Here is a 15,423-nt window from a genome sequence, read left to right on the forward strand (position 1 = left end):
CTGATTAGAGTTTACTAATCATCAATCTGACTCCCTTGGAACTACTTGAGAAAACCTAGAGGCTGTTTAGACCTTGCATCATCAACATGCGTTTTCAGTGGTCAAATCACATTCAGATTTTACTTCACCGCATAAAAAGCCAGGTGTAAACACAACTAGGACATCTAAGTATTTTGATTAGATTACAATGAGATCACTCAAACCACATTCGAACATGGTCAGAGACAAATCTTGACCACATTCACATCCAAGTGTAAATGGAATGCATTTTCTATATATTCTGTGTTTTTTATAAATGTATTTCCAAATACAATTACGTAAGCAAAAATGTGTCTGCCAAGCAGCTGACAGGATAAATAAGGAAACGCAAGATGGAGGATGCCTGAGGCCTTCTTGCACTCTGGGCCAATGAAAGCTTCCAGGTCTAACTTGTCAGTTCATGGTAGGTGGCAACAGCGGAAAACGTAAATGCAAGTACAACAGAAACTATGTACAGTCATATGCAAAAGTTTGAACCCAGTTACATGTTTTTATGATTTTCTATTTGGTAGTTCCTATTTATTTGCTGAGTTTAACATATTAGAGAAAAATTAAGAATAATATAAAATGAACCATAACTTTTGCACAAACCTCATTTTATTTTTTCTTAATATGTCAGATTCTGCAAATAAACAGTAATAGTGCAGAATGTTCAGAGGTGTGTTATCTGTAGACTGTAGTTTCTTAGTAGACTAAGTAACATATCTTCACTTAGAAAATCAACAAAACATGTCATTTGACCAGGGGCGCCCAAACTTTTGCATACAAGTATATATGCTGAAGTGCTTTTAATGAAGAAAAGTAAAACCCTCATCTCATCTGGTATGATTAGTGTAAAGGCCAAAGTATATCCAGATACCACCCAGATATGAATCACATGCTAATGCAAGATTTAAGTAGCCTCATAGTGCGAACTTGAATAAACTCACTTAAGCAGGTAATGTTTGCCACAGAAGCTTTTCAGTACAATCAAGCCCTGACCGATACCAAAGGTGGAAATGACAAGGAAGAGAGTGCAGCTGATGGTAGCAAAATGTTTAATAAACCAATTCAGGTATGTCGGTGATATAGTTTTTAATGTGGCCGTTTAATTTAGAAAAAGCTGAAATGTTAAAATCTGAAAACAAGCTGCTCATTAATTTCATCTGTTTGACACATGCAGTTAACATGCAGAACCATAAATAGGCATCCTAAAGCATTTAAACCATTTAAAACTCGTTAACAATGTCTGTAAAGTTGCGAATGCTTTTACATTTACAGCAGAATACCTTGTATTCATGTGAGGCTAAATAAGCACAAGCCCGATTCTCACATTGCTTGTAGATGGTCTTTTGTTTTAATGTTGTCACAGGCTCTTAAAGTGAGATGATTTTCTGAGAACTATGTATTGTCTTACAAGCAAGCAAACTGGTTCTCAGGGCCTTCCACCTGTTATCAGCTTGGCTAGCATGCCTTTGTATAAATGAAAGAACTAGATAGCATCTCCATTCATCTGTGTAGACCACCTTAAAAAAGGTGTTTGGATCTTCATCCTCTAAAAGACAGAGTTCTCCAACATCATTCTCTGTGCTGACCGCAGGTGCTGAGGCACCTGTTACACACTTTGTGATGGAGAACCTCATTCTGATGGTGGTCCTGCAGAAATCATACTAGTTGAATGCTTCAGCTTATTTGGTGATGGTATCTCAGGTGGATGTGGCTTTCTTTGCAGTTCCAACTTTGCCTGAGCAGGGATTAGTTTCAGAGGCCTGCCGCTTCGCTTTCTCTCTCCTCTGGATTCTTTGTGTGGAGATTCTGTTTTCTTCATTGACTGGCATCTCTGTTTTTGTGGTGGATCCTTGACGTCATCCTCCTGTACATCTAACTTACAGTCCTGCCCAAATAACAACAGGTTTAACACATTGCTATAAAGCTGCAATTGGTAAGATTGTGCAACATGCAGACAAATTATATAATTGAGTTTAACCAAAAAGATGATTTATGGCAGTGAATATAATGTGCGTATATAACCACTGTCTATGTGCTGTACACAAATTCTTCTGTTCTTATGTTGTGAGGTTGGACAAGCTTTACAGAACGGACAAAAATCCCATTCAACTTAATAAAAACTTGGGTGATCGGGTGTAGTTTTAGTTCATCTCACCCTCCTTACAGCTACAGCAAGCGTCCATGACTGAATCATCTCCTAATGTTTTAGAGACTGCGTGGCTTATTGATGCTGGGATTTTGTGGTTTATTATTTTGTTGTTGGGACCTAAAGCTTTCCACCTCTATGTGTCTCTCTGCTGCTGACTCAGCCATGCTGTAGAACAGTGGTCATCTACCCTGCTCTGGATATCTGACCATCCTGCTGATTTCACCTCCAACTCAAGTCTAACACACCTCATTCCCCAGGGGTGTCCAATCTCATCCACACTGCGGCTGCAGGTTTTCATTCCAACAAAGCAGGAGCAAAGCAAGAATGGGTACCACTGCTGGAAATCAACATGATATTTTTAACCATCTCAGGTTGATGATGTCGTATGTGACATCAAAGGATGTTGTAGATAAAAGAAAACATATTTTGTGAACGCATGCTAGAGATGTACTTTCATTTTGCCCGGAAGGGTAGCATTGTTCCAGCGACAAGTTAGGAATACAGCCTTTGATTGGTCGACAAGTCAAGAACACAGCTTCTGATTGGTCGACTCACTCAACCCAAGGCGTCAGTGGACAGCTAACTGCCCTGCTAACAACAACAATAACTGTTTTCAGCACTGAGGAATGGATAAATAATCTCACAAGACATTCAGTGTTGGATTTGCCATTGTGGATGTATTTTTCAAAGACTCAAGTCTACAGTAAGTCTGTAGCATGCAGCGTTCCCAAGATGTTTATTCTTTTATGTACGACGTCCTTTGATGTTGCATTTTCCCTGTAACTCAGATTAAATAGGACACTCTTGGCGCTCTGTTTGTGAAATGTTGTGATTCTTTGTTGAGCTGCTAGCGAGCAATGAAAGGTGATAGTGGAGAGGTGAAAACTCCTGACTCTGAAAACAATTCATACCTCTCCAGAAAGATGGCCGTGCCGAGATAAAACAGATAGCATAACTGCAGTGTGCTTGATTTAAAAAACTGTGTACAGCTGCCACAAAAAATAGCATTTAAACGCCCACAAAAAAACACTTCCATAAAGGTTTACTTGCTTGCTGACCATTCAGTTTGCTCCCAGTTTTGTAAATCATACACATTCCTATTGAAATATATTCCATCAATGTTATTGAAGAAAATTCCTGAGTCAACTGAGGGAGCTCCTCTAAAACAGGCTGCTGTGAAAAGGGCTTGGCTAGGAAACTCTACAACGCTGCTACAGTTTTTTCATTAGGCTGAAAGGAATTTATACCAATGTTCTTTAAAGCCTGTCCAGTCCAGCAACAGTACCTATTAAAGAAAGCATCTGTAGGCAGAGCATAGATCTATCAGGCCAAATCATTGTGGTCCACATGATTACCTGTGAGGGATTTGGGATTCTGATAACAGGCACACAGCCTTCAGCCCAAGAGTCTGGGATGGAAGGGAGAGGTTCCGTGTCCTCCTGCAAGTCTGAGATTATGTTCGCTTCATCACCTTCATCACGCATTAGGTATTGGTAATTTATCACCTGGACCATAGCATCCTTTGCCCAAGCCACACAGAATGGCACTAGCTGTGTGAAGGACAAATGTTTTAATGGCTCATACCCTACATAAGGCATTAATGTATTACTTTCAGAGCAATGCATTCAGCTGGCATTGATACACAAGGTTATCGGAACTATAACTTTCTACAACTGAGCTGTATTACCTGTTCCTTAAGGTCCAACTCGTAACACTTCTCCATCACACTATTCAAGAGTTCCTCCACCGTGTCTGCCACAATGTCCTCTCCATCTTGCTCAGATATCATGGACAGCCATTCAGACTCTGTGAGGCGACCACAGACAATGTCCACCACGTCTGGAGTTTGAGTGGGAGGTGGGGGCTGTGCAGATGTGGTCCGTCCCTTATCAGCTCGACTCTTGGATGTGGCGCGTGACATGGTTCCTAAGGAAATTAATGTAAAGATAGCCGCGGATTGTTTTCTGACTTTGATTTTCCAGTCCTGAAGACTGCTGCAACTATTAATATGTTATAATGCAACATCTACTTCTGTAATATCTGTCCAAGAGACACTCCTTCTAGTTAGCAAATTTAGCTACTTTAAGGTGCACTCAGTGCTGAAACAGACATTCAGTTGTGCACACACAGCTTGTATAATCTACATAGTAAAGCACTGTCAGTAGAATGGGATGCTCTGGATCATTAGCACATGAGCCTAAGGTCACCATGCCCAATGCCAAGCACCAGCTGTCAGGACACTGTTACTAAGAAAAAAAGGAAAATTTACAAATCAAACAAAGAAGCTGCTGGTGTTATCAAAACAATGAGCTGGAGTCCAGACTTCAATGTCACTGGACGTGTGCAGGATTACCTGGATCGTGGCAGGCAGGGAATGCAACCAACTTGTCAGACTGAAATTTGGAAGTGTGGAAAAATATCCCTGCAGATTTGAAACACTGAAAAGAAAGAAGGCTGTAATGAAGGCAAAGGGTGGACACGTTTTGATATCATATTTTGTTGTTGAGGCTTCTGTGTAACCATCTGTTAAATATATTTTTTCAGTTTTTCCTGATGCTGAAAAATAATACCTTGAAAATAATGTTTTTTTTTTTTTTTTGATTGGACGTTAAATTCTATCAGCAGCACAGTACAAGTTAATGTGCGTCTGATTTAATTAATTCAGTATTGAATAGCCAAATCACTACTTATTGTATTGTTGATAGTATTTATTATAATAAATTAAATAGTGTTACACACGTTTATGTCCCAATTAAATCACTTTTTACATACATTTTTTGCAAAGTACTGTGTGATAATGAAAACAGATCAGTCCACTGTGATCTCTGTGATTTCATAACGTCGATTTACAGTCCTTAGGAAGACAAATGTAAAATAGCTTAACACCTCCAAACAAATTAATTAGCTAACGTTAAAACACTTGCAGCCAACTAGCGCACATACACGAACACAACACTGACTGCAAAGTCGACATTGTAAAGTCACCGTTATAGATGATGGATGAACTCCTCTCTAGAGCACAGTTTACTGAAGCGAGTCCGTTGACTTAACCCGAGTGAGCCGTTTTTCACGCTGCTTTCGCTCCTCAAACGATCAGATGCAAAGTCCAGCTCCGTTTTCTGAAAGTGAAAACTAAATGGAGTAAATTTGCAATCTCCTCTGGCCAGCTGGACATAGAATGTTAGTTGCTAGGCAACACATGCCTCTGAGGGTCTTGCCACGCCCACGAACTCCCGCCTGCCTCAGAGAAACCTGAACTACGGTCGTGTTCCAATGGACGTGTATGCTAGCACACTAGCTAGGACATTCTAGTAAGACGTACACATTATTGACTGTGAATAGGCGACACGTAAACCACGGAAATTGGAACCCATTTCAGAATGTGTTCCTTCCACTTAACTTCAGTGCAACGATTTGTCTAGAGAGAAGTAACAACAGCTAACGACATGTGTGGTGCGCACTAGCTAGGCACTCTAGTAAGGACGCAAGCACACAGATTGGAACGCACCCTCAGTGTACGCACTACGTTGCCGCTGCCGTCACCATGGCTGCAGAGGACGCGAAGTGGTAAGAGCTGTTCCGCCTGTTAGCTAACGTTAGTGAAATCTGGCGGCTGTGGCCCTCATTTACGGTTAACTCGCGTTGTCCACGTTGTCAACGTTTATTCACACGTTTACTGACACCTTACGTTGTTAAACACTGTTGAACTGACTAAACATGATATTTTCTTTCAAACACATACGCTGTAGCTAATGTTAGCTGGCTGTAGCTCACTTGCTAGCTCTACTCCGGTACAGGGTGGGGGGGAGGCTGTAGCTTGGTGGCCTCGTCTTGAGTTAGCCTGCTAGCTAACTAATGTTGCTGGAGCCAAACGGTGACTTTCCTCTCAACTATTTACTCTGCATTTTTAAAGCACTGATTTTCGTAAGCCAGCATAATCGGTTGTCAGTCCATCAATGCGGTTAATTAACCGGCGCAAGGATGCAGATTAACCTAGTCTAATTTCCTCCAAGCTTTTTAGCTACTTGTCTTGCTGATGTCTTTATTTATCCCAACGTAGCTAGCTTAGCTAACGTTACAGTCAATGAAGAAACGAACCTTTTTATGAATAAACATTTTTATTTGATAAATACAGTGAAAACTGACAGTATTTTGTTAAACACAGTGACAAATTCACTACAGTTAGTTAAAACAAGTTCAATTCAGGATGCCTTAAAGGGGAACTCCACGAATTTTGTCCAAAGTTCTACATAATTAAATGGTTAAGATATAAACAAAGTCATTCAGGGTAGTTTGGTGTGAAATGCTCCGTTCTAGAGAAACTTGCCTAGAATTGTTCACAGTATTGTTGATAGGAACCAGACGTCTGAAGAGTTTAACGCTTCTGAAAGCTCCCCTCACAGACAGCTATAACATGAAATGGCTGTAAATACTCTGCCTGATACCTGAGACATTGTTTTTTGGTAAAGCCTTGGCCTAAAACATCTTGTTAATCCATTAATTTTAATCCATTTACATATAACAAGTCAAAAAACACGTGTAGGTTCACTGGTGGTTTTGGATAGTAAATATAGTGGCTATATCTGTGTTGTAGACATTGTGACCCTTGGTTTTTATCACCACTGTAAAGAATCAGAGCGTGTAAGTTTCTTTACATCAAACCACTTTGAATGACTTGTTTACATCGCAACAGTGGAATTATGCACAAAAACTTGAAACATCGGTGGACTTCCCCTTTAAGACAAATCTTACATGAACAGTAGAAGCTGTAATGTTTCTCTCTCTGTGTTTTAGAAGTAATTGTGGGGGCTGCTTTCATTCATTTGCTCAGAAATGGCAAAAATGTATCATAAAGAGAAGAGCATCCAGATAAAGAGCAGTGCATCTGCTCTCTACAACAACCTCAGTGTGCTGCGCATTGCCCCGCGCTGCCTCACCTATTTCACTGTGGTCCACGCCAACGTGGTCAACATGGTCAGCGCCTCCTGGGATGGACTGAACTATTCACACCGACAGCTGCAGTCCAAAGAGGGCAACGTGGCCACCAGCTCCTCACTCATTATGCAGGTAATGTTTGCGTTTGACAGGTCCTGCTCCATCTGTATGAATAACAACGTATGCTCGTATTACGCATTCTGTATCTGATAGTCCTGAAAATACACTCACCATTCACTTCATTAGAAACACCTTCCATGTACTTTCACTCACTGATCACTTTATGAGGAATAGGTCTATGGTTACACATTGTAGCCATATTTGTCAGCCACCATCTATAAAGTCCATCAGTGGTCAGCTTCTGATTGCTGGACCGCTGTTGACCAGATATTATTTGGGCGGTGGATCATTTTTAGCACAGCAGTGACACTGACATGACAGTGATGATTGTTGCATGAGTGGTGCTGGTATGAGTGTATCAGGAACAGTGGTGCGGCTCAGGTTTTTACACACGTCAGTGTCAATGAACTATTACATTATGATTAATTAATTGCCTTTTTTCCATTTTTTTTTTGATAATCTACATCAAACATAATCTGTCGTACTGCATTATAAAGAGACGAGAGACGACAGTATATACATATAACTGACACATCAGACTGTTGATGCACATCCACTGTCTGCTCTCTAAGTGGCGACCAATCAGACTGTCGATTTGTGGCGTGGTAACCGATTGTGTCACACCCACGGTAATGTGGTGAGAACACACACTGAGCGGTTTATAGAGCATTATTATTACATTAAATTATTTTTTTTAAGTTTAAAAACAGTATTAGGCTGCTTTGGGGTTCAGAACTGGCCTCTATCTCTACACACACTTTGTCTCTTGGCACCACAACCTGCTTTTTGTAGTGACGTTCCTCCAAAGCATCTAACTGTTGTGGAGGAAAACGATACGGCTCACTGTAATGAAAACACCACGTAACTTTCACAGTGCATGGCTACTGTAGATTTTGAAGATATAAAATAAAATTAAGAAAATACAAACTCCTTTAGCACACATGAATCTTTGCTACAGTCAAATTGTTAAAAAGTTCAGATCTCTTGTTGTTATTATTATTGTTTTTAGCAGTTGCAGTTCTGAAATCTGGGTTTGCTGCAGCCCCCTCAGCACCTCCATGTCCCGCATCCCTGTGTGTGTGTGTGTCAGACCAATAAAAACTAATAGATATTAGATTGAAGATTCTTTATTGCCACACAACATTGTTGTTGTTATTTCTGTTTGTTGCAGCTGTGTGTGTGTATACAGCCACAATGAACAGCAACAGTAACAAAACTGTAAGATAGAAAGTCCAAAACCACGAAAACTATAAATAAATAAATAAATAAAATGATAAAGTGTAGTATCTGTAAGCAATTAAAATAGTGTAAATTGAACCTTCTGTTGTTTGTGCAGGCAGCCTGGTGTGTCCTACCATCCAGAGACCTCCTTGTCCTCACGTCTCAAAAAGGGATACAGGTGGGTCCTGAACATACAATTCACATACGGTAGCCACCATGTCTCTGTTCTAAAGTTCTGTCTTTATATAATAGATGTACGAGTCTGATGGCTCCATTATGGTGTATTGGCACGCACTGGACACTCCAGAGACTCCCACAGGTACGCTCAGATTCAGTGCTGTTGAGAACTGCTTTATATGTGTGTAGCTGTGTTTCCATCTATGTTTTTATGTGTATTTTGACATGCTGCATAAAAATGACTTGATGGAAGCAGCATCAAATAAAATATCTAAAATATCTTTGCATAAAGGTTTATACTCTCACTTGAGGTGTATACAATGTATTTTTAATAAATCTGATAAATTACCATTGAAATGGGTTGTCAAATAAATAATGCAAATGTGGATAGAATAAAGCCATGTGACTGATTACTATTGTATCAGCTCAAGCAGTGTTTGCGAGAGGGATTGCTGCAGTGAGAGAGAAATACATCTGTGTAGGTAAGTGTGATGCAAACAACAGCACTGACTTCTAACTGAAAGGATATCCTTCTTTGATGGTTCATTATGGTCTGTTCATAGCTAATGGATATCATACTTTTTCCATTTCCCTATACCTCTGTTCCTGTTAGGGGTCTCGTCTGGTTCAGTGCTGGTGTTTGATGTTCCCAGCAAAGGAAGCAACATTACACTTTCTGAAGTCCTAGAGGAACACACAGAGGCTATCACAGACATGGCTTCAGAGTGCTCAGGCAGTATGGTAAAGTGCCTACTTACTCTACACTGGGATAATAAAATTAGGCACAGATCATAAAGTTATCAGCCCTTGGTCACACATGTTTCTTGGGCCATACTACCTTTTTGGATGGTCAGAGAATTTTTTAGGATATCACAGAAGGTTATGCAGCACTGCAGTAGCAGAACACTAACTGTGGTGTTGGGCATGCCACAGCTTTAGGTTTTTTTTTCCACAAGGTAATAACAACATTACTTACACATTATTCACACAGACAAAGCAATAACAACATTACTTGCACATTAATGAAAGGGCAGGTGATATAACCCCAACAACCAATGGAACATTTCCCTATAAAGGATGCATTCGCTCTTGAAAAGTAACACATTTACCCCATTGAAGGCAAAAAACTGAATTTTGGCCAGCTAAATATACATAATTAAGGCCAAAAAAACAGCAAACTTAAAAACCCAAACCATCAAGCATCCAAAACTAAAGCATACTGCCACAGTGGGTATGGAAAATGTTTTGTTCCCATTCCATTTATATCTTACCTCTGATGACTTTATGCACAGGAGTAGACAGTTTGCGGATCTTTACTGACAAGGACTATAACCATAACTATCTTTGTCTGTATGACCGACTAAACTTTACAGTTATCTAAAGCTAGTAGTTATATTAGTTATGTCAGTAGATACGGTTTAGCAGATTGTAATAAACTGATGATGCTTTAATTCTAATGCATTTCTGTCTCCCTCTATCAGGAATGTATAGCTGATTTGGTGAGTGCTGATGACTCAGGTCTTCTCTGTGTGTGGAAATCTGGAGGGGATTTCCAGCTTCTCAACAAGATCCCTGGATTTGAGTAAGTGGAAAAAAGTCTAGAGTATGTACAGGTTTGGGATGTAATGGAATACAAGTATTGCCATCTGTGTTCAGTCCAAGTTACATTTTGAAAAGGCAGTATTCAGAATACCAAACAGTTACTTTTTACATTTTAAAGAGAAAAGAGAATAGTCTTAGAATACTTGTCCATTAAATTAAAAAAGAATATATATATATATATATATATATATATATATTATATATATATAATATATTACACCATCTTTAAAGGAAACACCATTAATGCTTGTTTATGAGCCATTTTAAAATGAGCACATGTACTGTAAAGAAGAACTAAAAAAAAAGTGCTCTTTAAAAAAACTTCCTGCTAAAGCCTGAGTGGACTGATAAATCAAAGTGATGATCAGTTATTAATTTTTTTGTTGCTGAGCTCTGCTAAAGCCTAACAGTTATTAAATTCAGCTATTTATGTCAGTGTTCCTGAGGTCTTTTAAGGGATGATCAAACTAGTAATGTTCCTTATCAATATATATTTTAAATGTATTCTAAATGTATTCTGATTACATTACCTTTTTATGCATTGTAACGGAATACATAACTAAATAGGACAGTGTATTCAGTATTCAGCCATCACTACTTTTTCGTGGTGTTTTGCCCAACTCTGAGTATGTGCTTGAGACAAATAATGTAAACAAAAAATGAGCAAACAGAATGCAAAAAATTAGTGCCATGATTTGGAACTTTCTAAAGTCTTTCAAAAGCTGTGAAACTGTGACAAAAAGTGGAAATGCTTTTCATTTTTGACATCTCTTGAACTCCTAGCACTAGCTGTTCCTCTGTGAAGCTGTGGAAAGGCACTGTGATAGCCGGTTATGGCACAGGACAGATTCGCCTGTACGAGGGAGTCACTGGGATCCTGCATGCTGAGGTCAATGCCCACGCCCGCTGGATCTACTCACTGGACATCGCTCCTTTCACTGGTCTGGTAAGAGCAGCAGATCTCGCTCATGACAGCATGCGTAACACTGATTTATGGACAGTGACTGTATGTGTTTCTTTAACTCTGTCAACTTAAAGCTGCTGTCTGCTGCTGAGGACTCTCTAGTTCGAGTATGGCATTTAACTATCACCCCAGAAACCAACAGTGTAGAGGTGAGTTATTGTTTCGTCAGTTAGCCTCTAAATTCAAAGCCATCAGATATAAGATCTGACGTTTTAGCAGAACTGTCTCTGTTGCCCTTTATATTTGTCTTATAACTGCTATAATAATAATTTTGAAGTTTTTATGACCTAAATAATAACCATTAATAAACTAAATTTAAACCATCAATAAACCATTTACAGATCATTCTACTGAATTGGGTCAGAGTTGAAAACCCTCTTTGGACTTTTAACTGACTTGGACTAAAATCCTTTTGCTTTGAGTGACATTATATTTTAATTATGTTTATTTTATTGAAGCAAATAATTGAACATTCCATTTGTCAGTACTAAAACAATCATAACACTACTGAAAGCAAATGTTTCAGTAGTGACTATTTCAGTCATGACAATTTAAGCTAATTTTGAGCAGACCTCAAAACCCTTACCAGTACATGACTAGTAAACGCAGCTCTGAACTGGGACTGTCACAATCATGGAATTTTAGCTGATGATTAATTGTCACATAAATAATTGTGGTTCACGATTTAGTTGTCTGTTCAATGTTTGCAACTATTAAAATGTAGGCCTGAAGTGGCCAGATTAGCTGATTAGCCATCTATCTTCTTAGTTGTTTAGCATGCATAGAGTCAATTAATGAAATGCATATTTTTTAAAGTGAAAATGTATGCAAAAAAGAAACTCATTCTGCTAGCATAAGAGTATCAAGTTAGAAGTTAGACTTTTTATTTTCAGGAGTGTGAATGCGCATACTTCTTGCATTTATTTACATTTGTTTGCCTCAATCCAGCACAATCCAGTGGACTAATATGAGTTTGAAATCTAATGACTGTAGAAAGCAACTCCAGCTTAAATAATTGAGATCATCTCAAATAATTCCAGTAAGACGATTATGTAATAAGGCCTACTTCAAACTTAAGTAGTTTTTAATGTTATACACTGATTTTCAGACTTTGGGACATGTTTACTTTAAAACCAGGGGATCTAACTGCTTAGAATTCCTGCTCTAAAATGCAGGGGTGTGGCTAAAAAAGGCTCTATCTATGGACTAAAATTATGTGTTTTATTTAAAAATTAAACTCATCATGAATCTAAACCTTTCAGCTTCACTTTAAAACTAATCAAAATGATCTTTCAAAAACAACATTGAAAAAAATATACAAGGTTTAAGTATTATTTTCACAAGTTAGGACTTAGGCAGGTTTTTTTTAGGGTTTGGCACAGTCGCCTCCCAATAAAGAGCAGCCTATAAATGATGATTTTGTATATATTTAGCTTATTACTATCTCAGTTAGTAGAGATCATAACATAATTCTTATAAATATGTAAGGTCTGAGTGCATAATTGTTTTTTAAAATGTTTTTTTACAATGGAACCACAGTTTGGAGTAATTTCGAATAGTGGTAAATAAAAGGGTAGTCCAATTGTGAAGTGGTACCCATATTTGTGGGCGGGGCAGGTTTAGGTCAACTGTAACATGATCTGATCTTAAATGTTTCCTTTTTTGTTGTCCTTTATCTGAACAGCCTAAAATAATTACTTTGTAAATCTATCAAAAGCAGTTCATCCATATCGTTCCTCTCTTTTTCTATGTCCAGATCGAACACCTGTATAATGAATGTGTGACGGACACTCAGATTTGTGGAGCCAAGTTCTGCGACGGCGACGGCTACGCATTCGCAGTCACGGGCTACGACTTGAGCGAGATCATCCGCTACACACAGGCTTAGAAAGTGCTCCCTGTGATTATCTGAGGAACGTTTACTGTAAGACACAGGCCTGACTGTGTATGATGGTAGAGCTTGTTTGTTTGTGATTTGGTTTACAGTATAGGTGCAGGGAGCAAGACTGTCAGCAGTACATTGTGTTCTGTGTACTGTAGTGGAAGCTGAACTCTGGGTCCAAAGAGGCGTGTGAAAGTCATCATCATGTTTCTGCAGCCATTCATTGGTCTAATTTAATCACACTGGTCAAAGTGAAGCCTCAGTATAAAGGAATAGTTTTGCAAAAAATCTAATTTACACAGGTTTTCCTTTAATTCAGTTGCAGTGAGTCAGCCAAGCGTTTGGTATCTGACGTTTGTGTCTTTTCTGGAGCTAAGAGGCTAAATAAGCTAACAAATAATGGAAGCTTATACTGACCAAATGGAATAGTGAAAATGACATGCCTAAACATTCTTAAACTGCGCTGTGTAAATTAGATTTGTCACAAAACGTATTCTTTTAAAGATGAGGCAAGCCTGAGATAAAAATGTTCTTGCAGTCAGTTCTTTTCTAAAGAGGCTGCAGCTGAAAATACAGGGTGGATATTTTGAAAGAGTATAGGAGAGAGGCAACAAAAGACTGGTAACTAGACATGACTGTGATAATAGCATATACGTTCAAATAGACATTTAAATTAAAAAATTATATTAAGTAGGAATGTCTTTGTTTCATATAGTACTGTGCAAAATTCAGAGACCACCCTTTCATTGATTTACTTTCCAGTCAAAAATGCCTAGTAAGTACAAATTATTTAATTTTAGCTTGGTTTCGGCAGCAAAATGATATGAGAGTATTACACAGAAGTCTCCAACACTAAGGATAATGTCAAATCTATCATTGTTTAGTTTGTCCACTCATTAGATTAGTGCACCCTACTGCCAAAGCAACTACCCAAACTCACCTTAGCCTTTGCATCTACAAAGGCTATAAGAGATATTTCTGAGGAGATTAGATTTAAGATAATCTACTTGCATAAGGAAGTGGAAAAGCAAAAGAAAATCAGTGAAAAAACAGGAGTTTCCAAAAACTGGAGTTAAAAAATGAATAAATTTTATAGACAAAGATAAGGTAGGATAAGATCAAGCTCTACTTTTGCTTCAGATCTGAAGAAATCCACAGATGTTTCTGTCCACTGTGAGAAGACAACTCAACACTAAGCTGTTGCTGAGAGAAGGAATAAAAATTGCAATTCAGTGGACGTCTGGACTGGACATCTGAGATGTGGAGTAAGGTTTTATGGATGAAAATGATGAGCAGAAAACACAACCATCTGAACTTTGGAGGTGTGGAAAAATCTTCCTGCAGATTTCTTTGAAAAACTGAAAGTAAGTCTCCTGAAAAGAATGAAAGCTACTATGTTTAGTTGTGGAGCCTTCAGTGTAATTTTCAGTTAAATATATATGTGTTTTCTACCTTTTTCTTGATGCTGAAAGTTGTATCTTGCACTTAATGGCTGGCTGTTTTGACTGGAAATCAAATAAATGTGGGGTGGTTTCTGACTTTTGCACAGTACTACAGGTGTGTATGTATTCTTGTATACTTCTGTACTAGGGGTTATATTGGAACCATGCTGAGTGACTTCTTTACAGTAGACGTTATGTGTATCTTCATATCAAAATGTGGCTGAAGTCGACTTTGTATCAACATAGTTTGAATGTATTTATTTAATATGAATGTTGTTGTGTTAATGAGACAGACTATTTTTCCTTAAAGAATTCTTATGTCTTACATTGTGCACTTCTGGTGCAAGAGCTGTTGTCATAAAATTATAGTATTATATTTTTCTTGATCAAAAACGCTAGTCAATAAACGTTCATGCTACATTTTATCACAGCTTTTGTTGCAATTCTATAGATCCACCAGTAGATGGAGCTAAAATTGAATATTGGAAGCTCACCACATCTTAAAAAAGGCATATGAAAGGTATGATTTTTCAAAATGCCAATGAACTGTTACAGTGAATGATAGTAATTTTGTATGAATCACTATAGGTTTGATTTCCATCGCATAAATCCTTGAGAATTACTGTCAGCAGAGTGTAATCTAAGAGGAAGACCAGGGGTTATGGTTACGCTTGGGATCTGACCCATTTAAACAACTTCTTGTTTTCTTTTTCTAACAGGAGTGTATACAACACATAATGCATGGCCATGTGATAGTGTGTTGATTAGGTAAGCTGTATGACATCACTGATCATAGAACACATCTAAACGTCTGCTGAAGCTTTTGGCACAAGGTCTCTCTATATGGCTTTAGTAATGTTAGGGTGGCTACTACCTATTATATTAGTAATCAAGTAAACAAAAA

At 38.3% G+C, this 15,423-nt stretch overlaps 2 protein-coding genes across 3 annotated transcripts; one reads left to right on the forward strand and one right to left on the reverse strand.

Annotated features, from left to right (window-relative positions):
• Window positions 1-628: 628 nt before the first annotated feature.
• LOC118827704 (uncharacterized protein C2orf81 homolog) lies at window positions 629-5,289 on the reverse strand. 2 transcript variants are annotated; one of them, XM_036599143.1, is made up of 5 exons: window positions 5,162-5,289; window positions 4,530-4,614; window positions 3,864-4,102; window positions 3,532-3,726; window positions 629-1,912 (listed from the first exon to the last, which is right to left on the reverse strand). In XM_036599143.1, the coding sequence occupies exons 3-5, from the start codon at window positions 4,095-4,097 to the stop codon at window positions 1,658-1,660; spliced, it is 684 nt and encodes a 227-aa protein (XP_036455036.1). In that variant the 5' UTR covers window positions 4,098-4,102; window positions 4,530-4,614; window positions 5,162-5,289; the 3' UTR covers window positions 629-1,657. The 2 variants fall into 2 exon arrangements, with proteins under 2 accessions (XP_036455036.1, XP_036455037.1); XM_036599144.1 differs by lacking the exons at window positions 4,530-4,614; window positions 5,162-5,289 and having other exon boundaries at window positions 3,864-4,201.
• Window positions 5,290-5,713: 424 nt separating this feature from the next.
• Window positions 5,714-14,929, forward strand: wdr54 (WD repeat domain 54). The gene is made up of 10 exons (XM_036599142.1): window positions 5,714-5,743; window positions 6,971-7,243; window positions 8,568-8,630; window positions 8,705-8,771; window positions 9,055-9,111; window positions 9,243-9,370; window positions 10,111-10,211; window positions 11,015-11,177; window positions 11,270-11,344; window positions 12,952-14,929. Exons 2-10 carry the CDS (start codon window positions 7,010-7,012, stop codon window positions 13,081-13,083), a joined length of 1,020 nt encoding a protein of 339 aa, XP_036455035.1. The 5' UTR covers window positions 5,714-5,743; window positions 6,971-7,009; the 3' UTR covers window positions 13,084-14,929.
• The last annotated feature ends 494 nt before the right edge of the window (window positions 14,930-15,423 follow it).

The sequence above is a fragment of the Colossoma macropomum genome, unplaced genomic scaffold (assembly GCF_904425465.1).
Source record: "Colossoma macropomum unplaced genomic scaffold, Colossoma_macropomum, whole genome shotgun sequence".
Classification (NCBI taxonomy): Eukaryota; Metazoa; Chordata; class Actinopteri; order Characiformes; family Serrasalmidae; genus Colossoma; species Colossoma macropomum.